We start from the raw sequence: 26867 nt of genomic DNA, 5'->3' as shown, positions 1-26867 counted from the left end.
AATCAAAAATCAAAACTCATTCAATCTCAAAATTGAAAAGGTATAAAATGTTTTTTGACAGTCCTCTCATTTTAAAGGCCTAAAATTATTTTTCCAGTTAAATATTTCAAAATATGTGAATGTCTCTTTTGGTGGCAGGCTTTATTTCTGGCTCAGTCTTAACCTGGCAGGTGCAGGCCCCCCTACCTGAGGGCTGTGCAGAGACCCTGCCTCTCTTGGAGGCTGGAACCTGCCCCCAAATGCCACAAACTGCCCTCTAGCCAGCTTCTCCTCCTGACACTCCCATCTGTGACAACCCCATTCCGCCAGTAACCCAGGCCTGAAACCTCAGGGGTCAGCTGCGAGAAGCTCGCCCACCTCCCCACATCCCACTTCCTTTATCTTCTCAATTTCCACATCTTGTTTGTTCCGCATGAAAAAATGCCACTTTGGGCTTTTGCTCTCCACCTTCTTTCTCGGGACCACCACTCACATCCAGGTCCAGACCCTCATCACCTTCACCCCCAACAACTCCCACAGGCCCCTCGATGCCAAGCTCCCTCCCATAACTACCAGCAGCCTGAGTAGCCCTTGGAGAACCGCCCACTCCCAGCCTCCTGCTTAGGCACTTTCAGTGGCTCTTCCCTGCCTAAGACCTTCAGCCTCCCTGTCAAGGCCCCCACTGCCGGCATCCACAGCTCTCCTGCGACTCCCCCACAAGCATCTCTGGTCCAATCAAGCGTGTCTCTTCAACGCCCACAGCCACATAACGTGGCCGCGTTCTTACTGTTGCTCTAACCTAGAATGCTCTGCTCTTCCCGACCTGTCTTCCCAGAATCAGATTAAAGACACATGTCTCATTAAGTCTTCCCTGGCTTCCCCTTTTCAAAGCATTTACGCTACTTTATATGATGCACTACCCCAGTTTGCACTATTACATGCTGTCCAGAACCAATCCACTTTTGTTTCGTAATTCCTGACTGCTTTTTGAATATTGTACATGATCTTTTTAAAACCCACATGGAAAATTATGAGCTTTCAAGCAAAAATAATTTTGTGATTTTTATCAGATACCATTTCCCTTACATTCTGAATGACTTGGCCACAAAGTACAGTATTTAGCAGCAACGGTTTGAATATCAAAATGCCAAAAGTGTTACAGCATACGTTACCTGCACGGGGGAGGCGTTGGAATACCCGCCCATGGTGATGGGGACGGAGAACTGTTCCATGAATACGGGCAATGTGCCCAGCTTCCCTGGGAAGATGAAGTCAAAGAGCGACCACAGCTCACGGAGGTTATTCTGCATCGGTGAACCCGACAAGATGATGCGGTGAGGGGTGCGGAACTGTGCGGGGAAAGAAAGAACTTTTCTCTTAGTTAAATTCACCTTTTAACAGATGATCACTGACCCTACCCCAAAGCTCTCCCAGTCAATCTTATTATTGAACACAACTCCATATCTTGCTGGTCTCCTCCAAACACAGACATTTTATGCAACTTTAATTCTCCGATTACATAGAGATAAAAATATATATACAGGGAAGGATTTTTCTTATTGTTCAAGATGAAGACCCTGGACTAGAGTTGGATTTGGTTACATTCTAACAATGGACCCCTAAAAGAGACAGTGAGTAATGTGAACAATTTGAATTTTAGAAAAAATGATTAAAGCAAGAATAAAACGTTTTCTGCATTAAGGCAAAATGTGTATTTCAAACTCCTTCTGCAAAAAGCACAAGGAAAGATTCAATAAGTGTGTTACTCAAAGCAGAGAGTTTATTCTCAATTAAATATTACCCGCGTGGAAACCACGCTTGTTGTAAGAGGTCACACCTGTTTGCAAGCAAGGGTGATGGCAGCATTTGGATTGCGAATTTTGTGTCCTTCATCCAAGATCACGTAGTGCCAGTCGTGCCTGCTAATATCATCTTGCATCAGTCGAATGTAGGAGTAAGAAGTGATCAAAATTCCATGACAGTGAGCGATGTCTCGAATTAGTTTCTCCTAAAACGATGACAAAATAGTAAAGCCAGTTGGAAATGAGAAGTTAAATGAGCATGACTCTTAAAATCAACCTTGCGATCGTGATGCAATCGAAAGCACTTTCATAAATGTACACAAACATAACACATACAACATAATTCTACCTGATCAGCACTGGAAGTTTATTTTATGTTTCATTAATCTGTAAGTAATGAACACTGACTATCAAATCCACTACTGCGGGGGAGGAGGGCTCAAAAGAGGACCAGTGAAAGGCATAACATGTGAACACTTGCCCAATTTTTATTTTTTCCAAAACATCCTCTGTGTCAATCCTTGTTAAACTTCAAACATAGATGGAAAATGATTTATTATTTCAAAACAAAAGCAAGAAAGGAGATGCAACAAATCCAGTAGCTTTAACAACATACAATGTGAATTTCAGGAGGGAAGAGTAGAAAGGATATTAAAAAAGTGATTTTTAAAAAATGATAGAAAAAAATTCTGAGGAGAGACTGGGAGTCTACAAAGTAAAACAGCCTAGACTGTCAGGCAGAAATACAGAAAAAGCCATACACCTGGGTATACACCTGCTAGATGTCTGAATTCCAAAAATAAAATAAGAGAAAATGCTGTAGCTTCCAGTCAGAACAAAACAGGAAGAGAAATGATTCCCTTAAGAGGAAAAGGATTCTACCTGCGTTGGATTATCTTTTCTGCCAACACTAAAAATGTCAGAGAGCAAAGGGAAAAACCTTCCCATAACTCTAGGGAGAAAGCGGTGACCCTGGAATCCTGCATTGATCCAAACTAGCAGTCATGCTTGACAGAAAGAAGTAAATGAATTCCACCTTCAGACAGGCAAGGACAGAAGACAAACCAGCAAGAGACGGGCTAGGCGCAGCTCCCGAAGTCCAGCCAGGGCAAGTGTGCAGTCGCCAAATGAAGGCAGCCCCTTCCGTGGGCGGGAGAAGGAGGGTGCCCAGGCCACTGCTCTCTGCGCAAGCGCAGACACAGAGCTCCCGACCGCGGTGCTCAGCCCCGATGGAGCGCTTGTTCCCACTCGCTGCGACAGGACAGATGTCCTTATTAACCCCGATGTACAGATGAGAAAACCGTGGCTTAGACGCAGTAAATAATAACATCAGGTCAAACAGCTGGTAGGTGATGGAGCCAGGATCTGAGTGCAGAAAAGAGGCCAACTCCAGAGCTGGTTACTATTAACTATTAGGCAACACTGCCTCTTACTCTACTACAAAATAAAACCCTTGTAAGGGAAGATCACATGTAGCATATCGACCAGTTCTTAAAACAGACTGTTAAAACAGTAATTAAGTAAATATTAAAACACTGTTTTAAATATTAATGAAGCTGTTAAGAAAGGATCTAAAATATAAAAAGGGATATATTTTTGCATTACTATAATTCCAGTTTAATTTAACAAAGCCTAGAGTGAAAAGAGGGGAAAATAAGAGTGTATTAAAATTCTCCTCTTATCCAAGGGCAGAACGGGGCACAGGTGATGAATACTATTAAATTCCGTATCAGGAGAGAAAAATAGGTTGAAATACATTTGTAAAAAAAATTTAACCCCATTTATTGATTAATAGTTGCTACTTCAGCACAAATACTAGAAAAGAAATAGATTATAGAGCTATCAAACCACTATCAGGGAAAAAAATAATAAGAAATAGAAAAACAATTAGGGAAATATAAAAAACAGACAATATCATGAACAGAAAATAAGATAGCTGGTCTCAGACGAAACAATCACGCCGGCGGGTTGTCAGCAGGGAGAGCATGGCCAAAACCCAGCCTTGTGTTTAAGAGACCCAAACCAGACTGGCGCCGGGATGTTAAGAGTAAGGGAACTATCAAAGATGTACCAAGGAAACGCAAACAAAAAACAGGGCAGGATTAGAAATACAAACAGCAGACAAAAAGAACTGAACAGAAAAGGCAGGGCTAGTTCGCATTTTAAGGAGACAGCACACCAGAGAGAAGAGCCACTGCCTGCCCGAAGCACAGCCCTCGGAGCTGCGCTGGCAAAGCGGCTCATCCACTACCCGCAGCAGATGCGGCCACGGCCTCTGAGTTTGCCAGTCAGAAGACAGGAAGACAGACTAAGGATAATCGCAAATTTAAAAATAAGGAGCCAAAGATCTGAGTGTCGCCAGCAGTGGGCTCCTTGTAACAGCTCTCAGCAGAGCCTTAGCCCACACAGAATCCTCCCTCTCCGCTGGGTCTGAGATCAAACCCCGCGGCCAATGCCGTCGGCTGAAAACAGCACATTGAGACGGTAAGGTAAAAACAAAAACTAGTGAAGCTTAAGGAACAAACCTGGTAGAGCTGATAAAGCAAAAACCTAAGTGACTCTTTGAAAAGACCAAAAACCAGACAAACCTCTGAAAAGTCAGCCCGAGGAACAGACTCGGATGGGCAGCGTGAGAAACGATAAAGGAGTCGACCGCGGATGCAGAGAACTGAAATCTTAGCCCATGCCGTGTGCAAATCTAACGCCAAAGAACCTGAACATTGACAGAGGACGGGTGTTTCAAAAAAATGAATTACCAAATGGACCCAAGAAAAATGAGACAAACCAACCAGACCAATACTGAAGAACTTGAAAAAGATGGTATACTTTCCCACCAGAAGCCTGCCAGACCCAAGGAGTTTTAGAGTGAAGTAGGAATCAACCCTGTTATTTAAACTGTTCTGAAACACAGAAAAAGACAGAATGCATTCCAAGTCATTATTTTAAGGCTAGCAAAACCCTCTTTTCAAAACTGACGGACGCAACACACTTGTGTACGTACCCGCAGCCCCACCCTGACTAGAGGTCCATTACTTTATAAATAAAATCTAGCACTATATTAAGCTAATAAGGCATCGCAGGAATAGAAGAATAGCTTAATGCTAGGAAAACTAATACCACAATTCATGTAATCATAATCATACAAATTTTAAATTTATTAAATTTAAAATTCAACATCCTTAGAAGTGGTATTAACTTAATAAACAAGGATTCGAATATTTTTAGTTCAATAGAACATGAAAGGGTGTAACAAGGGCTAAGAAAATTTTGAAAGAGGAAAAGAGAAAGTCTTCTCACGTCATAATACACTCAAACTTCAGAGCTAAGAGCTCTAATACCGGATACGATTAAAGGTTTGACTGGTGAGAGCTGTGTTATTATGACTATTATTTTGCCATCTTCCTATTCACAGTTTTCATTGCCTGCACAATCCTACCTTGAAGGCCACATCTGATTTAACCACTTCCTGACTTCTTAACCTTATGACAAATGCAGCAGTAAACACCTCAGGACTCACAGGCTTTCAAACGCACGTACGGGCTCTTCCAGGCCTCGCCTCCACCCACTTCTCTGGGGCGACACTGCTACTCCATTGCCACCAGCCCCGCCCCGGCAGCGAGTGTCCAGTGAAGAAAAGCAGGCTGTCCAAAGACGCATTGCTCCACCCTGAACACATCCCACCGGTCCTGGGCCTTTTAGAAGCCAGGAGCTTCCATAGCTCCTCCACATGTCTATCTCCCACTGAGATTCCGGGCAGGCAGCAATCCCCATTCCATCCTCATTTCCACCTCCTCCTAGGAGAGCAGAGGCTGCTAAGAAGTCAAGAAGCAGGTAGGACGGGGGACGACAGCCAACCAGGACAGGGGAATGCTCCGTGCCCGCTCTACTCCAGGCACGGTACCGCATGTGCACAGAGAGGAATGGGACAGGAGAACAATGACAACTGTTTGGGGCCCGAAGTACAGCAGAAGTGAAATTACCAGTCACATAAAATGTCCACTGGCTCGTGGCCAAATCCTGCCCACGTGGGTCCACTGGCTCACGGCCCTGGGACTCCTAACTGCTGGACGCACAGATGCGCCACAATCATTCCACTACCCTCCAAGGAACACCACCCCGAGCCCGACTCTGGACATCCCTTTGCCACCAGTAAACAAACGAGATGCCGAGCCTCTCAAGTGGCTCAACCGCAGAAGCGATGTTTCCTTCTGTTGCATGTTGAAGAACTGAGGTTAATTCTGTAATGTTAGCTCCAGAAATACAGAATTTCTACCATATTCAGAAAGATGTATGAGGATGAAGAATCAAGAAGATGCTTTTATAGAAAAAAAGTAAAAATCGTCCAATGTCCCCGTTGAAAATATAACCTCCACTTAACAGCCACTGGGTAAAAACACATCCAAGACTATTTGTTTTCACCTGATTCCATCTCAGGATTCTATAACCACCTAGCCTGGAGTTTCAATAATGGTGAATTGTTGAATATTATGGACGTCTCTATCCAAACACTTAAGACAAATCATCTCGGGCGGTTTCAAATTAAAAGCTTGTAAAATATGTAACCTCTCCTAGTTTTTGCAATTAATAGGGTACATCTGCAATTAGCCTGACTTACTGAATGCAGCGCTGTTGTCATTAAAAGATGTCTGTGAAAGCGCCGCCGTTATTACGGAGGCTCAGGAGACCAGTCCCTCCTAGAGGGCAAACAGTGGACTGGTGGAAAACAACAGCCATAAATCACGCTGTCAGGCAGCGGGGGGAGCGGCGTGGAGCACAGGCACATGAAGGCCATTCACGGGAAGCAGCACGGCGGCTTCCCAGGCAGGATTTACTGCACCTGTAATTAATTAAAATTTCCTTCAAGCTAAATCTTTAATAAACAAGGATTTGTGCTGACAATGGAGGAAAAAAGGGCTCCGGCAACACAACTTCACAATAGCCCTCACAGAACGAGCGTAGGTAGCATCTATCATTTCTTGTTGTACTCAGTGTATACGCCGTCGCTAAAGTTAATAGGAACTCCATCACTTTGTGTTATCATTTGTGTACCTGCAATGGGTCTGAAATATTGAGGATGCTTGAGGAACCGTGTGGCCCTCTCCTACTTTCATTTGTTATGTTTTCAGTTGACTCCCTTCCAGCCTGTTAAAAAGCCAAGTCTTTTTACACTAGTGTTTTAGAAAATGAACCTTTTCGAAGAACACGTGATGACAGGTGCATCAAATGGTCGTGTTCTTTCTATGTGGTCTGTTCTATAATCACCCCTTGCATTTCTCAAAAAATTTTAACATTCTATTTCACTGTTTCCATTTGGGGCCAACACATCTGGACATGAGGGGAAAAGGTCTAGACATGAAAGACTATGAATATTTTTGATACAGCAGGTGCAAATCTTCTATCAAGTGTATTTATACGGAATCCATTAGAAACATCAGAGCCTCTTTTCTTTTCTCAGGTACTGAGATGACAAGGACTACTACATTCTTTTTTCTAATAGTAGGAATTACCCAAGTAAACGTTCTGTGCTGGGGACCACACTAAGCTTACTGTGCACACATATTAACCCAACAAATCCTCACAAAATTACCCATTTTCAGGAGATCAGTCTAGGCTCAGAGAAGCTAAGTGACTTGCCCCAGGTCACAAAGCTATAAAATGGCAGATCCAAGATTCAAACCCTGGCTCTGGAAATTATAAAATCTATGCTTTTAAGCCTTTATGCCACGGTTGCATTTTTCAATCTGATGCCTCTAAATGCCATGAATTGATCAAAATGATAAATCTCTCTGAGTTATCAAAAATATCCCACAGAGTTACAAAACCCTACATAGCAGGGAAAGGTGGGAAAGCTATAAAGTGACAACCATCTCAGAATATAAGCAAGAAACTTCTCACACACATCTTCCAACAAACTGAAAAAAGGGTCCTTAATAATTAAATGAACTTTACAACACAGTGCTAAAGATGCCACCACCCACTGTGAGTTATGGGGTAAGTACCACAAAACTGCCTTCTTTTATTATCTTTTCATATTATTTTCTTTCCCCAAGAAAATGGTGAGCTTTTCAAGGTCAGTTAAAAACATCATATCCATTTTTGGAGCCCTAATAACATCAAATACCTGCAATACTGTGTTTATAGTTATTCAACAAATAAATATTAATCCACTCACAGATCAAGTTTCTCTCTGTTAGAAAAAAGAGATCATAAAACATAATGAGAAAAGGAAAATCCTTGATTCCTGTTAAATGAGATTTCAACTGACCATTAAAGGAGATTCAGAAGCCTGAAAATGTCTTTATCTGATTTGATCATTTGGTTGAAAATATTAGCCACATTATTTTTTGCACAGTTGCTGGGTGTGCATTTGATAATTCTAAATTATGCTGTCAACCAAAGAGAGTATTAACAAAGATGATACAGGATCACGTGGTGAGAGAGGTGGGAAGCTAAAAGGCAATGCAGGGAGGAAGAATGACAGATATATTCCATTTACAAACTGATCATTTGATCTCTGCTTCCTAAATGAAAAATTTACAAAATTTTACTTCTTATCATATTGATTAGAAAAGTAATGATTTTTAATTCTGAATGATTAGAAAAATAAAAATGATCTATTTGAACGAAAAGCAGAATACTTCTGGCATTATGATGCCTTTAAGTTCCCTAAAAGAGAAATTCTCTTCTTTTCCCTATTTTCTGCAGCGCTGAAGGCCCCTGTGCTGGAACACCGCTATTACACTTAGACAGGACAGCTGGTGGGCACAGAAAGCTGCCCCATGGAAAGAGGAATCTCAGCCTGTAAGGATGGAAAGGAAGTCAGATATTAGACGCTGGGTTAGAGGACAGACCAGCATTGGTAGAACATCTGAAATGTGATTAAGAAATGTAAACTCTATTGCAATGCAACACACACCTATAAGCCAACAGGTGTGTACAGGGTGGTGACAAGACCTGTACATACAAATATAAAAGGAAGGGGCAAAGGGAGCAAATGCCACCTCGGTGTTTTAATCCAGAAGCCAGAGCTCTGATCTTGTAAGTGTTACTAACCAGGCCTTGTGCAAAGGAATGAATACATTCTCAATGCGTCACCCTCACAAATAATAAACTGATATTAACATTAACAATAAACAGTAAACTGTGTTTCTAAGTGGAGAGTATGGTTTGAAAGATGCAAAAGGACTTTTCCATCTTTTGCATAACAGTTTACATATCTTTAGAGATCTGAGATACTTTATGATGGAAAAGGAACTGTCAAAAGAGTTAAGAGTCAGAGTAAATAAACAAGTCCACTGCTTTTCCTCAAAAGTCAAGTGACAAACTGCAAGTTAAAGTCCTTGGTAAACTGTTTAGCGCTAAAAAAAGGCATGGACGAGCGTTTGTATGCATGTGTCTGTATGGGCAAAACCACCTCAGAAGGTGCGATCTTTGTAAACAAAAGTGAAATGATACATTCTTCAAGGTTTTGTCTGCCAAACAAATTAAGGAAGCAAGTCTCACCAACAGAGACACTGACCAATGTCAATTCTATCTCCACTAATGAGTCAATGTATTTCATGAAGATTCTTTTTCAGGTTATAGTAACAGAGGAAACGCAGGGAAGCCATGATACGGTGAAGGTGTGAAATACACACTCCACCAGTGCAGAAGAAATGAAAGGATAAAGAGGAACATATGAAAAATTTGCCTTTTAAAGACATTCATCAATGAATGAATCCAAGTGTAGGATTTTCCAATACAAAACACTAGGAAATGTCAACAGACAACAGAAGTGAAAAAAGGAATCAAAAATGTTTTATGAGGGTGATTTGATGACAGGATAGTTACAACAACTTAGTTGGACTACAAAAATAATCTAAAACTGTTATTTTCATGCTGCTAAAAAAAAAAATCACTATCTTTTTTTTTTTTTGACTGCGGCATTTACCCTACTTCATTATTTCAACTCACTTGTTTTCCATTTTATTATTTAAAATTCAGGGCAAAGTTAGCTGATTTTAATAACAGGTAGTAAAGCAAGACTCTGTGGCATCAAACTGGAGCTACGAAATTACAGATACTCTGATTCACTACTACCAAAAGTTCCACTTACTTGCGATCACGAACAGAATGGGAATTTGGAGGAAAGGGGGTACTGGCAGAACTGCAAAGACACTGGAGGTTAGCGGCTCACGTGGATTTAACCCAGTGAGGCCGACGTTCAACAGCTCTTTCAGGGGGCATCCTTTCACGGGGGCGCCGAGAGCTCACTCATGGGCTCCGAAGACTCGGCAAAGAAAGAAGGCACAACAAGCTGCCACTTCTTGTCTACAGAGTGACCTGCAAACCCACGGTGACAATGTGTAATTACTATTTATTCAGCTATGGGGCACTTGGGATACAAAAAATGAGGAAGACATCCCTACTCTGCAGAGCATACAGTCTAGCTGGTAAGTCAGAGGAGAATAAAAAAAGCATAATACGGTCGACCTATCTCTGCTAGGGTAAGAGATGGTAAGACTCTCTTTTGATAATGTGGCTAAAACTACGAGTAAGTGAGGAAATGTGACTTTCAAAAAAAACTGATTATACTTACATGGCGATCAAGAATTCAGAGAACAAAAAGCAACTTAACTCAAAGGTACCAATACAAATTATGAAATTCTCAAAATGGCAGGCTGTTCTTTTGTTCATTAAAACAAGTTAAAAGCACGTTAACAAATGCATTTACCAATCAAGAGTTACTATACTTTTGTACCCACTTTCCTAAAACTGTCTAAAGCTACTAATGCCCCAAATCCAGCCAGTTAACCGCTGCATAAGTCCCTGTTTCCAGTCCCACTCACGCTATCAGGCCAGTCGCGCCCTGTGTGTGCCCAGTTGTGTTTCACGGGACAATAAACATGTCTCAACGCCTCCTATGGACAGTTAGCACGAGCAAGACTAGGTTCATAATTGTTTTGAAAATACAGAGCTCCAAATTAAATCAATAACAATACGTTTAAATGCATGAAAGAAACACAGAAACATACATTTGAGTAATACATGGATCAAAGCAAAAGAAATTAAGTAAAATGCAAGGCTTTAAAATAAAACAAGCAGAAGAGGTACTCAAGTATCGTAACGTTACCTTTTTGTGGGTAAAGGACCCGGTTTCGTGCAGAATTGCCACTCTGAACGGAGGCCACCACGTGTGAAATTCCTTCACCCACTGATGCATCACTGTCGTTGGACAGACAATTATAGTGGGACCCAACCCCTCGAACCTGCATGCAGTGTCCAAGAAGAAAAGACAACCATGAATGACAGCACATGGGTCATCAACTGCCAAAAAAACAAAGAAAAAAAAAGAAACAAACAAAAACTTAGCAGTTCAAATAAGAAAATCCTAGTTATGGAAATTTACTGATATTTTCTTTAAAGAACAAGGTCTTAAGGATAAAACCCACTAAGTGAAATCCCTACAACCCTATTCATCAATTAGTGGGTGCAGATGTTAAGGGGAAATGCCGGCCTGCCAACACGTTAAAAGGTAATGTCTATTGCAAAGTAAAAGAAAATCAAACAAAAATCACGTGACAAAAATACTTTTCTCTCCTTTCTATTCCAGACCAGTGAAGGTACTAGACGATATATCTTACACTACGTGAACATAAGAGTAGCTTCGATTGGTTGGAAGCTTTATAGTCTACCCAGAGTTTCCACCCAGAGGCTGTCAATCAATCTCACAGCCCTGGGAAGTGAGCAGAACCAAAATCCTGCACTGTTAGGGGATGCTGAAGACTGGCGGGCCAAAGGCGACATGGGTCCCAGGAGACGGAGCAACGCCTCGAGTCGGTCGTCTGATTGCTGCAGCCTGTTCTTTCACTACATCATGCTGCTGGCTCCTCCATGTGATAAAAAATACCAGTGGGAGAGCATCACAGTGACCACTTCTAGAAAGCCCACGCCAACAGACAGCAAGTTGCGCGGTTTTCAGGGGAAGCAGCTGAGCATTACATGGCCAGAGCCTTAACAAGGGGCGTGTTGACCAGACAAACACTGATGGGTCAGGATACACGTGGTAGCATTATTTGTGCTGCGGGGAAAGTGGGTGCCACCTGAACATCTGTAAATAAGAGAAGGGTTACAGAAACCATCTGATCTGACTACAGCACAGGCTGGTGGTTAGGAGCACTGTCTGGGTCTGAATCCCAGCTCTGCATACACTAACTGAACCTCGGTGTCTCATCTTAAAATAGGAGTAATAATAATATTGATCATACAGGGTTACACGAAGATTAAATCAATATCTATAACGTACTTGGAACAGTATATAGTAGATACTATACTAGAGTTTGTTAAATAAGATGGAACACCATATAACCATGAAAATGAAGAATACTTAAAACCTGAAAAATGCTCATAAGTCTTTTAAAAAATGACCTTTTTTATGGAATCACCCCAATTTACTTACACACAGGGAGCCAGTAAACTGATTACGGCCACTATCTCAACATCCATCTCTCCTCTCTCTGCTTCCGAACAGAATCACAGTTTTGTGCAGGCACCCCCTCCTCCTTCCCAGACATGTCCTTGGTGGGACTCTGGCCACTGTCTGGCTATGGCGAAGAGGAGTGAAGCCACGCCTGCGGCCCTTCAGCACACAGTACTCCCCCGGTGACACTCGCCAGTCCACTGAGGGGCTGGGAAGATGCCTCGCACAGGGTAAGGAAGGACTTAACACTCTAGGCTGTGGAATCGCCTCTCTTGGTCTCCCCTGCTGCATGTGGACAAGGAAACTGAGCCCAGTGGCCACTGGCAGCTGGGCTCCAGTGCAAAGAGATCTCATGGCCACAAGAAGAACTGCCCTCAGGAGAAAATTAAAGTGTCTGGGCCCCTGATGACATCACTGGGATGTTGATCATGCTGTGTCTACAGCCTACCCTCTTTGTAGGTTTCTAGGTATATCACACATTTTGTGAACATTTAACCCAATGTAGGGCCAGGATTTTTTTTTTTTTACCTGCAATCAAAATACCCTGATCAATTACGTACCACGGGCACCTGACTGAATCTGTACCATCCTGCCCCCCTTCCCTGCTATTACATGGAACAGGCGTCCCTTTTCCTGTCTGAACCCACACCCTCCCGACATCGATGCTCCCATTACTGGAGTTGCTTCAACTTCAGTCTTGCTGGGAGATGGGTGCTAGCTGGTGCATAAAATGAACATTAAGCAAAAGTCTAACTATGTGGCTCTCTTCAGCATGAGACTCACACCCAGCTTACGCTACCAGAGACAACTGGGAGCCAAGATTTGACAAAGGACCCTGGAAACCCACATGGTCCACCTCTCACTCATTCTGGAGCAGAGTCACCGGCACTTTTTAAACTGTCACTCTCTGCTCCCTACCTTTTTCCGCCCAACAAGGCTGCTGAACATCTGAAGCTAGATGCACCAACCCACTGCACACACCCTCCCCACGCCCTCTCGTAACTCTCAAGTGTAAGTTACTCCCTAGACACTGACGATGCCAGTCTAGGTCTCCAGCCCAATCCCTGTCCCAAACTCCAAAGTACCAGAGGCCTGAAGGTCCAACTGCTGGCTGATCTCTCCACTTAGCTGTCCCCATGGCACCACACTGCAACCTCCCCTACTTCGCCTTCCTCCCATGTCTCCTAATTCAGTGGGAAGAACTGTCACCCATTCTCCAGGCACCCAAATTGGAAATCCAGGCCTCATCCCTGCTCTGCCCTTCTTGTTCTCCACTGCACTTCCCAACCTGGACTGGGTTCGTGTCACACGTCCACCTCCTAAACGCCTCCCAGAGTCACCGTGTCTCTGCAAATACACTGTTGATAACTCCACTTCTGGCCACTCTCATCTCTTACTGGGTTACTATACTTTCTAGCACAATCATTCAAGAAAGCAAAATCTGAATGACTCATCCCTTTGCCCCCTACCCTCAGAACAGTCCAGGTACCTTAACCTGGCACATAAGGCCACAAGGACCTGATGGCGGCCCACCTCCTCAGCCTCACCTCTCAGGGTTCCTGTGGTCCAGCATGCCCCTGCAAGCACGTCTTCAGTTACTACAAAGTGCATACTCCTCCGACCTCTCAACCTTCGCCTTTTCCCTTCATAGCCTCTCCTCCCAGCCACCCTGTACCTGCCCTTCAGCCCTCGGATTCTTCTACAGCGCGCTCCCTGTCCCTGTCTCTCCTCATAGGTTAAGGACCCTTCCTCGGTGCGTGCACACTAGTTAGGACCCCATATGAACCCCGTCATAACAAGCATCGCCCTCACCGGGCTCCTTGAGAGTACAGAGGCAGCCTCTCCCTCAAACCATCTCCCTGCACAGGAGACCACAGGCAATAACTAAAGGACAGTGTCTTTATTAAATGGAATTTTTTTTTAAAGGTTGGAAGAAATTATATTGAAACATTAAAAAGAGATTATTTCTGACTTGGGGGGATCATGGGTGACTTACATTTTCTTGCTACTGTTCAATAAATGATCCCTGAACTTAAAAAAAAATTTTTTGTAAATTAGAGTAAATCACATAGTGCTTGAAAAATTAAAAATAATCTTCTTCTGCACAACTGAAAAATACCTTGCAGTTCTAGAAGAAAAACAAGACATAACTTAAAGGAGGCTTACCCTTAGACCCCAGTGTAACAACGTGCCTCCACCCATTTCTCAAGCCACTCAACCTCCAGTGACAAGTCACTGCCCCTGCCCCTCAGATTGCTGACACTTCCTGCAGAATTCCCAAGCCCTGCTCTGCTCCTCCCCAAGGGCAGGTCCCAGGCAGGCGCCCCCTCAACTCCCGGGGGAGAGCATGACTCCACCCTGGCCCCCTCCGTGACAATATTCCTTTCTAAAAGGATTAAATGCACCAGCTTCTTTATATCCTCTGAGGGGAATCAAAGAGAGTTATCATCAATACTCACTTAGCAAGGATTAAGAAACAACCAATCAAAGCCCATCTAAAATATTTAAAAACAAACTCGCTTTCCAACAAACACAAATACATACGTATGCTTTCGTAGGTCATAGATCATTTCTGTTCTTTTTATAACACGCTCTCCATAAACTGCTACATTGATGCCTCACACTTTGTCATTTAAGGCCAGTATTTTATTCTAGCTGAACATCTATCTGGCATTATGATGCCCTTTAATTTCTGCCATTCTGTCTATTAGAAGACTAAGGAGATTTTCCCACTGAGTGGAAATCTGGGAGTGGACCTAGATCGTTCCTGAACCACAGAAGGGGCTATCAGACCCATTAACGTTCACATCAGCTGCACCACCCTTCTGCAGCCCTCAGTACCGGTGAGATGTGCGGGAGAAACGGCTAAATGCACTGCAGTGATTAGCATCAATTACCAAACTGGCTGCAATTCCTTTCATCTTCGATTATCACTGATTACCTAATGAGTTTACGCCACGCCGATAGCTCCGATTTCAACTTGCAGGATGGAAACCTGTAAGCCCTTACCAGGACTTACAAAGTAAAAATATTTACCTTTGAAAGTTTATTAACTTTTTCAGGCTAGTTATGTGTAATTAGGAATTTACTAAATGATATCCAAGATTTCAAAGTATTAACTGAAGTTGGAAAGGTGACTAATATATTTCCTCTCCATCATAAAATTCTGAGAGCCTAGCACTATTGTATGAAAGTGAAAAGTGAAAAGAAGCTAGTGTACACATTATGAATTGAGAAAACAACCAGTTTAGATTTTTGCTAACCACGTGTAAATATGCTTTCCCCTCTTTAAAAAAAAAAAAAAAACGCACATATAAGACACGTTAAATAAACAAAAATTAAAACTTCCTTTACCATGAAGTTCCTTCATGGTGCCTGAGAAACTTACATGGTTTCAGTGATTGTTGACCTTAAAATTACAACACTAAGACCATCTCAAATTAGGGCCCCCAAATTCACAGCTCATGAGAGTTCAGAGGAAATGTACAATGAAGCCAACGATGCAAGGCTGGCTCACACAGAACTTTGTTTGACTATTCATCTGAATGTTTTTCTTGAGCACACAAACATAGAGGAGAACTCCAAGTTCATCTAGCTTCAGAGGAGGACGTATTATAAAATTGTGAGAAAATGTCACACAATTCGCTTCGGCACATGGACACGGAGGGGACCACGCTCCTCCGTGCACCTCTATTCCTGAAGAGCCCGGTTGTTTGGTTGATGTATAACTGCATTCTGGGAAGCCACTTCCACCAACGCCATTTTAATAAAGAGATCTGGGCTATAGTCCAACGTGCCACACTACTTCATTATGGGAAAGAGGAGCGCTGCATTGATAGTTAATTGATTACAGCTGCTGCTCATTATTAGCCCTGACTTCACTCCTGGTAGGACTGTCACCACTCGAGAGAGCATGTTTTAATTTTTCGATCAAAACTAGACTGCAGGGATGACTTTAGGTTTCCTAGGCCCAGCGTATTAGACGCCACACAAGTTTCATGGTGATAGGAAGGGAGGGGAAGAAAAGAGATGGGAAATAAGAAAATCCCAGAAACCATTTAAGTAGAGAAAGACAGTGCTAGAAACTATTTGGGGCAGCTTGGGGCTAATTCTAGTTATCAAAACACAAACAACAAAAAAAAAGTAGAGGTGGAGAGCCAAGCCAACCAAAGAGCTTATTAGGAACAGAAAAAAGCATTTTTTAAAACAGTAAACTAATGACATTTATAGTTAAGAAAACACTAATGCCCATTTTCATCTTTGATTTTTCCATTGGGATGGGATATTTTCACACAAAATTAACAAAAACAAAACTCGGAAGATTCAAAGAAAAAAATTCTTTACTCAGTGGTTTACAGTTTGTATTTGGCTCTTGACTAAGTATCTCTCTGCTGATGAACCAGCGTGCAGGACAGTAACTTTGTGCCCTGTCAAAGGGTCACCCAGTCATATCTAGCGAGTGCCTGAGGTTTCTGTGACGTACCCATCTCGTAAATATCTTGCTGTTACTCATTAGATAAGCCTACTGGAATCCAAAGAGTCCTTGATTATCTACGTTCAAGATTAAATATCCTACATAACTTAATCTAGCATTATTTTTTACCAACACTGATTTCCATAAAGCCAATTTACAGCTTAAAGATGGAAATGCCCACTATATTTCAAGATAAAGTATTTCAGTCCTATCATTCAGAACTAACACAGTTTTAAATGCTTATTCTTTCAGAATAGTAAAGCTTTCACAGTTTATTTAAATTCCTAAAGAGAATAAAGATTACAACCTAAAATTCATTTTCTATCATTTTAGCCGGTTGCTTAGATGCTGGCTTTAGAATTTACATAAAATTCTTAAGGACTGGGAGAGGAAGTAGACAACATAGTGAGCACACAAGTACATAACTTCATTTAAAAAAGAAAGCCCTATCTGCAAATGCTAACATGCAAAATGATTACAAAAGAAATTCGGGAGAATGGCTTCTCCAAAGCTTCAACTTTCCCCATGAAGAGACTTTGTACTTACTGTAATGCTCACCTGGTCCCCTGCCAGAACAAATATTTTAATGTAAAATTTAATAAATGGAACTAAAGGTATTATGTCTAATTTAAAATTCCATATTGTGTAAACTATTGATATTAACATAATTGAGTTTGTAAACAATCCATTTGCAGACACTAACCTTAGACACTGTATTGACCCAAAATATCTAGTGGGGCTCATCTGCAAAATGAAGCATCAATGCCTGGAATTCATTAAAAGTGTTACATGTTTAATTTCTCCTGCCCTACAGCTCCATTGTCTCGTAAAAATTTTCCTTTGATGTCCCCCACTAAAAGAATTAAAGGAATATTGTAATTGAAATGTCATCAATAATTCACAAGACCCTCCTCCACAGCAATACATCTGATGAAATATTAATTGAGCTCCACAGACTGACAGTCTGCAGAGGAGCACTTGCCTGTAATTTGAACCACGAGTCCTGATCTTGCTGTAGCTCAGACCTGCCAAGAAGGCAATTATCTGGATGGTCTTGCCCAATCCCATTTCGTCTCCCAGAATTCCTCCTGCCTGCTGGCAGTGCAATTCCCACAGCCACCTAACACCTGTCTGCTGGTACCTACAACAACAAACACCAACAAGAAAAAGAAAATGGCAAATGGTGGATAATACAGATCGTAACAGCAAGTACTCATGAATTAATCATTTGGCGAGGTTCTAGCACCAGTCAGAGAAGCATGCCGGATGTGTGTTTTACATGAGTATTATATTTATAAGGTCATACATTTTTGATTACCTAGGCATAAAATCACAAATTTTTCTTTACAGAAACGTTAACACATTTCTAATTAAACTGATAGATGGGGTAATTAGGGACTATTTCATTTCTTTTCCAACATTAGAAATAGCCTGGTAAACAAGCATAAACTTATTATCTTTTATTCAATACTTCTATGGAAAAAAAACTCAAAATACTTTCAGTTATGTAAAGTTTCAATAATTTTTTTATGAAAAGAGGCATTAACATTTGCTTTTGCAATGTGAACAGCATCAAAAGGCAGGACAGAGAACACCAATTTACAGCATATACTGTTGAGAAGTCACTTGGTAATCGTATTATCTTTTTATGGGAAAAATTAAATTAAATTTTAAGACCATAAACAAGTCTGAATAATAGGGCTGCTCACAAAATTAGTACATAACAGACGATTCTGTCATATTACTAGCAGATGCAAGAAAAAAGAACCAAACAGTTTAAAGACTCAATACAAAAGGTCTTTTAAAATTTTAAAGCAGAACTTGATTCAAGGACTTTATCATAGAAACAAAAAGGTCAGAGCTATTAAAATTTTAAATAGGGAGTACAGGTCAAAGAGAAATAATACATTCCCCTCTTAAAAAGAAAGAGTTGGCAGTTGCCTTTCTCCATCAATGGTATATTTAATTCAATAATCTAAAAATGAAGTTAAAAAGGAATAAAGCAAAATGTATTATTGAGAGTGGAAGAAAGATTTAACATCATGGAATGATATGAAGATATATACCAAGTTATATAAAAAAAAAAAAACTAAAGCAAAAAAATGCTTAAAAGACAGTGAAAGAAAGCTGAAGGGTTCTACCCCCTCCTCCAAACAAAACACCAAGGCTAATGAGCTGCCCACCTTAAAAGACAGGGGTGGTGGTTTTGCTGTTTTACTGCCCAGATGTTTACTCTCTGGACCCTGGTGTAACTAAAATCTCCTTGTGGATTTCAGTCCTTGTTAAATCAGTTCTATTCACACTCCTCTTAGTAAATACGTCATAATTAACTTTCCCTCAGTATTTTGCAAATCAATTCCAAAAGTATGACTCTAGCTGCTGCCATTACCTATCACATAAGGAAAGCTCCGAATGAGAATTCTGCTGCTTAAGTTTGCTAATTATAATAGACACATTGACTATGCATCCTGGAGAAGAAGATGTAAAATCAAAACAGTGAAGTCTAGTATGGATAAAACATCACTTAATTTGGGATGAAGGACAAGTTCTATGAACACACACTATATAAATTAGAATAAAGAGAATAAAGGCTACCGATCACTTCAGGGGCCTCCAATCGGGGAGGCACCAGGTGGTTTGGATACAACCTGCCCACACAATGAGGATCAGCCCATTTCATAGTTAGGAAATGAAGGCACAGAGAGGTTAAGGTATGTGTAAAAGGTCACACTGCTAGCACAAAATATGAGCAAGCCAGAACTGAAATCCAGAACCTCTGATTCCAAAGTGCTTTCACTTAGGAGATAATCTTGACCAGCAGTTCTCAACCAGGAATTGGGGAGTTGGGGGGAGGGTACACTGCTCTCCAAGGGGACATTTGGCACAACCTAAAGACATTTTTGGTTGTTACACCTAGGAAAGTACAAATGTTTTCTAGTGGGTAGAGGCCAGAGATGCTATTCAACATCCTACAATGCACATAATGGTCCCTACAACAAAGAATTATTCAGCCCTAAATGTCAGTTGTGTTGAGGACGAAAAATTCTGATCTAAGAATAAAAGCTGGCTGTGAACTAGTTACACTGGACTGATCTCAGCCATGGAAAAAGATGTAGTCCAAAAAGCTCTCCAAAAAACTGATGTACGTTCAGGATCACTGAATTCTAATCAATCAATCTCCTTTCATTGAGGTGCAGAACAACTTTGGGACCAGCTCCTCTGGGCAGAGTAGGCGCCAAAATCTCCTGGTGATCATTCCAGTGTTTTACCGCTACACCACACTGCCTCCACCCAACACAGACCAAGACCTCTTTCTGTCTGGGGCCAGCCAACTTGAAGTGGGAAGAATCTAGAGAGGAGCAATCGAGAAACCAGAAAAGGAATAAAAAACGGTGACCCACATGGTATCCCAGAGGGAGTCAGGAATGAGAGGCAGAGACAGTGTGCCAGGTGTTTCCTCACTGACAAATGTTAATTCCAAGGGTGTTCAAACAGTGTATGATTGTGTGTTGCAAGAAGATGATTAGCACTAAAGAAATGACTTAGCTCCTGGGCAGCCCTGTAAGTCACATCACTACATGGAAATCCCCAACCATGACTGGGGACGTGGTACAAAGATGCAAAGAGTGGCTCTTTCCATAAAGGCCCTCGGGCTTCTCCAGCACACCGGCTGGCAGGCACAGTTGCTGTTGGAGGAGTTAGGGAGTGAGCCTGGGTTCTGGTTCCAGCAGGGGCAGTAACTGACTCAGGTTTTGTTGCTTTAATTTCCTAATAAGAGACATTCTAAAACACTACATACTTTAAACGAAAGCAGGCTACAGAATTCAGTTTTCAGAACCTTTGAAAACATATAAAAATTACTCTTTAGGGAATGTTAAAGATTTTTACAAACTATTGTAAAACAACAGTAAAGAAACTGCTTCCCTCACAAGACTGAAGCATCACAAAATAGCCACAGAAAATTGGTATATTTCAGCATTGTCACATTAACCCAAGATTGCATTTACTAGAGTGGCTAAAAGCAAAGTCAAAAGACTGAATTTTGTCATCTGACTGCCAAATCACACCATCAAATACATTTGCTGGGCAGACGTTCAAAACAGAATTTTAAAAGTTAACCATGATCTTACAGAACATAGCACTTAAATAGATAACTATGCCTGCTGACTCCCTTGTGTACAGATATACCTTGTTAATTTAATTCCACAGAGTGCGGTAAATACAGTAAAAATATATCTACAGCTTAAAATTAAATTGGCCTGGCTAAAACTTAATCATGAAAGAAAAATGGAGACTCTATCAATCCCATTACTTTTTTTTCATATAGCAGAATAAATAGAAGTTTCATAACATTTATGAAATATTTAAAGTCCTGATTTTGAGAGATAAAACAAAATACTTTCCAGGAATACGCAATTAAGACAAATTTACAAAAAAACCCTCATGTATTTACATTAACTACAAAAGGGTTAATAGTCCACACACTGAATCCTATATACTCTTAGTAAAGCAAAGTTTGGTTCTAGTAACTGAAATTTCCTTGCTAGAAAAATCTCACATTTATACAAAAATGAACATTCAACTTGATTCCTGAGGATATTTGTCAAATCACTTAATACACATGCAGAAGTATCCTGTCCTTATTAAATCAATTTACTCTATAATTGGGCATTCCTTTTGCTATTACAACACTAATGCCATGTGTCCTGTTCCTTAATAAGCAATCACTTTAGAGAAGATGAAAACAGTTGCCAATACATATTATCTTTATTCACCTTTCCATAGTTCATTTTCATTTGGGAGAAGCAATCAACAGAGCGGCCACCTCTCTGGCTCTAAAATATCTACAAAAATTCCTAGAAAGATTCAGATTCGAATTTCTCTATAGTTTTTCTGTCTAGTTGTGGCACCCCAGCTGAGACACTTTACATCTTTAGGATTCAGCTTTCCTATATGTTTAGTGAGATAAAATAAGTACTCCCTTTGTCCCCTCCACCCCCAAGAGAAAAATTAAAATGATAATAAAAGCATGCCTGCACAAGTTCAGGGCAGGGCTGACAGCTGAATCTATGAAGGAGAGCAAACATAACGGTCTTGAAGAAAGAAGTTTGCATCCTGCACCCAACTACCAAGTGATGACACAAGAGACAGAAAGAAGCTAGTTAATGGTTTGACTTCCTATATGCATCGAAGAAACCTTCCTAAAGTACCTTGTTAAGTAAACCCCAGGAGTGATGAGGCTGAATACAGGGCTCAGTATTTACATTCATCAAGGGAGACTCTCCCGGGCCTTGCAGGCTAGAGGCATGCATGTACCACGCAGCATCCAGTTATCTGCAACCCTGGGCCACTTCACATGAGAAACACGGTCACTTTCAAATAGCAACTTAATCCTATAGGTGTTTGCCTATATCTTCTCTTTTGATACCAGAATAGCATCTACACGAAGTATTTAGAAGCACGTATGGTTGGCTCAAAAGTATTATACCCTGAAGCACAATAGAAGATGCTCAGAAAACAATCTCTACACAGTTTCTTCTTTCAACCTAGAAGTAAAAACCCTCACCGATATTGATTTTAACAGGCAACTCTTCTTAATTAATCTGATTTAAGAAATTAGAGGTCTGGCCCCTTAAAATTGCTAAGAATAAAAAATAACTCAATGTAGATGGCTTTTAAATGTGTTGCTTTTAGTCTGCTGAGACAGGTCCACACAGATTCATCAGTTTACAAACATACCCAATGTGCACTCTGGCCAATTTATTATCATCTCGTTTTAATGAACAGCATGTGGCTAAAATTTCATCTGACAGTATCTATATTAGCAATAAATTGCTGCAAGTACCGTAAAGGCCCACAGGTAATGACTATGTAATTCCTAAAATACTAATTTGTACACAATGGCTTGATGACGGATGTAAAGGAAAGAACACATGGCACGTACTTAAAAAGCTTTTTGAACAGAAAACCCGGCATTTTAAAACCTTCGTCAAATTCGGCCTCGCTCTCCTCAGAATCCTCTTCGAGCGTCAGACGCTTCTCTTTGTCTTGCAGCCTCAGTTTATTCCATCTCCTGCCACAGAAACAAAAATCACATTTCCGTTACTTTGTTTCCAAACCAGATTAAAATAGAGAGTTCTCAGTAATGCTCAGGAAAAAACAGACAAATTAGCATGGTCTTTTAGCCTTCTGCTGCCATCAGATTACCTAAAACACTGATATTCAAAGAGGAAAAAAAAAAACAAAACCCAACTGATTCTCTTTTCCTTCCTTTTCAATTCAATTCTCATTTGAATGATTATAGCTGCTCTAGAAATATTTCTATAAGGTCTCATTTCATTATCAAAACTACTTGCTCCTCTCCTGGCATACCCTAAGGGAAAATCTCCCTGCTAGTTCCTAAGATATATGAACTTAATTCCAGAAAAGATTCAGTGAAAATTTCGATATAACTAAATTTATAGATGCTAAATGTTGCATCTCCAAAATGACAATGTAAGAAAAAATAGATTTTATTTATAATTATTATTTCTGTGCTAACGATGTGACAGTCATAGCATAAAACAGCACAGGATCTTGAACAAAAAGCAAATTTTGGCCCCAAATTACTATATATCAGGCTCACATATTGATTACTTAATTGGGGGAGGCATCAGTAACATAAAAGAACTGATAATTACACCACTGAGAAGAAAATGTGTACACTAAAAATCTAAGTTGTAAATTTAGTAATACGATGCTTTTCAGATACCAAGTAAGCTGAATATTTGTATTTCAGAAGACACGATTTATGTGTAACAGAAAAAATGTCTAAAGATCTGAAAGTCTTGGCGATACACCAAGGCTGCTGGGCAGGTGCAGCCATTCAGCCAGACTAATTTTGCACCCATATACCTATAATGGACACTGGTGTCACGAGTGAAAAAAAAAAAAAGCCAACAGCCTCACATTCTAGTCATTTCCAAACTAGAAGGATGGCTTTTTCCAGTATGCATGCAACTGACACTGTGAATTTCACAGAATGGTGGAAATGAAATAAACCAGTAACACAGAAAAATGCCTTCAAAGTAAAAAGCTCATAGGAATGGAGTGAGAACAGAAACATATATAAGAAGGCATTCATCTGCCACTGACTGCCCGAATTAGAGAGGGGGGTAAGGGAAGGTAAAGGAGACAATGGAACAGTAAGACCACACACACCACCCGGCTGGAGGAACGGCATGTTTTCCAGTACCAGTTACCAAACCAGCACAGACGCCAAACACAAGAGCAACAGGCAACCCCATGCAGGGAGCTGCTGGAGGACCTTAAAGCATGTCCTCTGAGGAACTGTTGCCTTGTTGAAAATTTCAACTCATCAAAGTAACAAAAGGAAGGGCGAACTGAGGTTTAATGGTGATCAATAGAGAAGAACTAGCTGGTGATCTGGAATTGCTTCGCAGGGTACTAAGAGAACCTACAGACAAGCACTGTTGGTGATCTGCAGAGAACAGCTGATGGAAAAGGCAGTATATGACCAAATCTGAGGAAACAGCTATCATAGAACTGTAAGTTTTAATATGTGACAGTCTTTTTATGTAAAAAAATTTAACAGCCTTTTTTTCTTAACTTCTAAAGGCAATCTCTTCCTCTCTTTTATTTGTATTTTTCTTCTTTAAAAATCATCTCCATGCAATTGATGAAATGAAGTACCTTTAAGTGGCTGTAACAATGTATGCCACTCTTCTGGGTTTCACATTATCTACAAATTTAGGTAAATGCAATGGTGTACCGTAACTGTTCTCAACTAGGGGCAATCTGGCCATCCTCCACAGGCGATGTCCACCCAGGGTAATTTGACAATGTCTGGAGATACATCTGGGTGTTACAACTGCTGCGGGGAGAGAAGAGAACTCCTAGCATCTAGCAGGTGAAGGCCGGGATGCTGCTAAACATTCTACGAAGTACAAGGCAGTCCTCTACAACAAAATGTTGCCTGGTCTCAAATGTCAACAGTGCCAAGGCTGAGAAACCCTGGTACACAGGTATCCCTTAACATCGGAACTTAGAAGCCAAAATGATGTCTATATCTGAATTCTGCTGCTCACTATCTGAAATTTAGCAAGCAAGCAATTTCAGATAAGGAGATAGTCCTCAGTAATCAAATTCTTACCAGAGCTCGGAACCAAATATCTTCATAATAAAGGATATTCGTTTTTAGTAAATTTGTGGATAACACAAAGTTTGTGGAAAAATCACAAAAATCACACAAAAAACCCAGCCACTTGAAAATACTTCATTTTTCAACTACTCAAAAATAGTATTACAGGAAGAAAAAGAAAAACACCAGAAGATGCTGGCTTTAGAAGTTTGGCACAACAAGATCATTAAATATTGTACATAAAAGAGTATCTATCACACATTAAACTTCATTGATAAATGATGGCTATTTCCTTAGACTTAGCCAGTTAGTCTTTGTGGCTGTTAAATTTCCCATGCATCACTCTGCTTCACCAGGGTTTCGGCTTCCTCTTTTCCCCTCCCTCTCTCCTAAAATATACAGGCATCATGTCACCACAGAACACACAGCACCTAGGAAACCACATAAGCCACTACAGAGATGATTGCATCCCAGTGCCTTCCGCTTCGTAAAGAAAGATGAAAAGAGACAACGTTTATTCTGTCTGGCTAACGGATGACTAAAGGTGGTGGGGAAAAATCATTATTGCCTACAAGTATTGGTATCATTGTAAAGACAAATCGCCCCAGTAGAATCATATACACATATTAAAGACAGAGACTATCAGAGCTATAAAACCACATGCGCATGTGGCTCAGGCTAAGAGATTCTCCTGTTATATAAAGCAGTAACTCCTCACGTGGCTTATAGCCAAGAGACCCCACCATCAAACCGGCACCCACTGAAGCAGGCAGCACCAAGTGCTGGTCGACAAGAAGTACGAGGGGGCACAGTGGTGGGTGAGGGCGGGGATGGGGGTGGGGAGGAGTGCCAGATTCACCTGAATTCTGAAACAGATGCCTTTCCCATCCGAGATGCCACCAGGGTCTTAAAGTTGCCATTTAGTGTGCTTAACTCGCTGGTCCTACAGCCTGGTGGGCTGAGCGATCAGTCCAGCCAGCAGGTGTAAAGGGGGATTCTGTGCTATAAATAACGCAGGTTTGACATATGCAATGAGCAGAGGCCCAAACTCAGACTCTGGTCTAGAATCAAATCCTTACTGCCACGTGTTAGCACTCCAGCCCTCAGCAAGTAACTTAACCTCTTCAGCATCTAAGTTTCCACGACTCTGAGACGGGGACAGCGGCTCTGACTTCACAGGACGTGGGGAGGGTTAAATGAGGGGCCACATGTAAAGCACTTAGCACGAGGCTAGAATACAGTAAGTGCTTAATGAATTAATATACTACTACATATAATCATATCTATGCACTGAAATCTTCACACAACCCTGAGAGAACCATTACTATGCTCACTTACAGAGGAAGAAATGGAGGCAATATATCGTCCAATCTGCACGTGGTAACGCAACACACCACAAATGCTTGACGGAAACCCTGAACATGTCCATTTGAACAAAACTATGATAGTCTGCCAAGCGGATGCTCAGTAAAATTATTATGAATATTATGATCACCATGAATAAAGACACCTAGACATCGGAAAGTATCAGCTAGAATATCTCGATTTTAAACTTCTATAACAGATTTGCAAACAGTAAATTGCCATGAAGTATGGTCACCTTTTATTCTACAGTAACAAAAAGATAGATATAGAATGACCTAAAATTAGTTGAGGGCAGGTCAAAATTAAGACCTGGACCCAAGTGACCTGAAAATCTTAAAAATTAGAAACAGCCTCAAAATGTCTAGAGTCTGTTATTTCAATAAACAAGCTACATAACTGATTTTAAAAGTGGAAGGGAGCAGTAAAGAGTCCAATATTTACATTTTTTGGAAAAGAAGTACCTTTTTCATGTGTTTTATCCTCTTGTTTTAAAAGAGCCATGCATGTAATAGTCACAGCTGCAGCCACATAAAACCAGGCGGGCATGGCGTTCACTGGCAGGGTTTCCAGCTCCTCACACAACTGCCATAGTCAGCCCACTGGTGGCTCCACTGGCAGCCACTTAGAAGAGAACCCAGTAATAAACAT

The 26867-nt window shown here is 41.1% G+C and overlaps 1 protein-coding gene across 2 annotated transcripts in view; it reads right to left on the bottom strand.

The window, feature by feature from the left end:
• The window catches only part of ERCC6 (ERCC excision repair 6, chromatin remodeling factor), a 70179-nt gene that overhangs the window by 20080 nt on the left and 23232 nt on the right, over nt 1–26867 (bottom strand). For both annotated transcript variants that reach the window (XM_031460970.2, XM_064487940.1), the window contains exons 6-10: nt 22659–22787; nt 17697–17855; nt 10894–11029; nt 1817–1987; nt 1152–1328 (exon numbers count right to left, since the gene is read on the bottom strand). In XM_031460970.2, coding sequence (XP_031316830.1) covers nt 1152–1328; nt 1817–1987; nt 10894–11029; nt 17697–17855; nt 22659–22787 — 772 coding nt within the window. The remainder of the gene's footprint in view (nt 1–1151; nt 1329–1816; nt 1988–10893; nt 11030–17696; nt 17856–22658; nt 22788–26867) is intronic.

This window comes from Camelus dromedarius, chromosome 8 (assembly GCF_036321535.1).
Source record: "Camelus dromedarius isolate mCamDro1 chromosome 8, mCamDro1.pat, whole genome shotgun sequence".
NCBI lineage: Eukaryota > Metazoa > Chordata > Mammalia > Artiodactyla > Camelidae > Camelus > Camelus dromedarius.
This window is presented reverse-complemented; position numbering and strand designations above follow the sequence as displayed.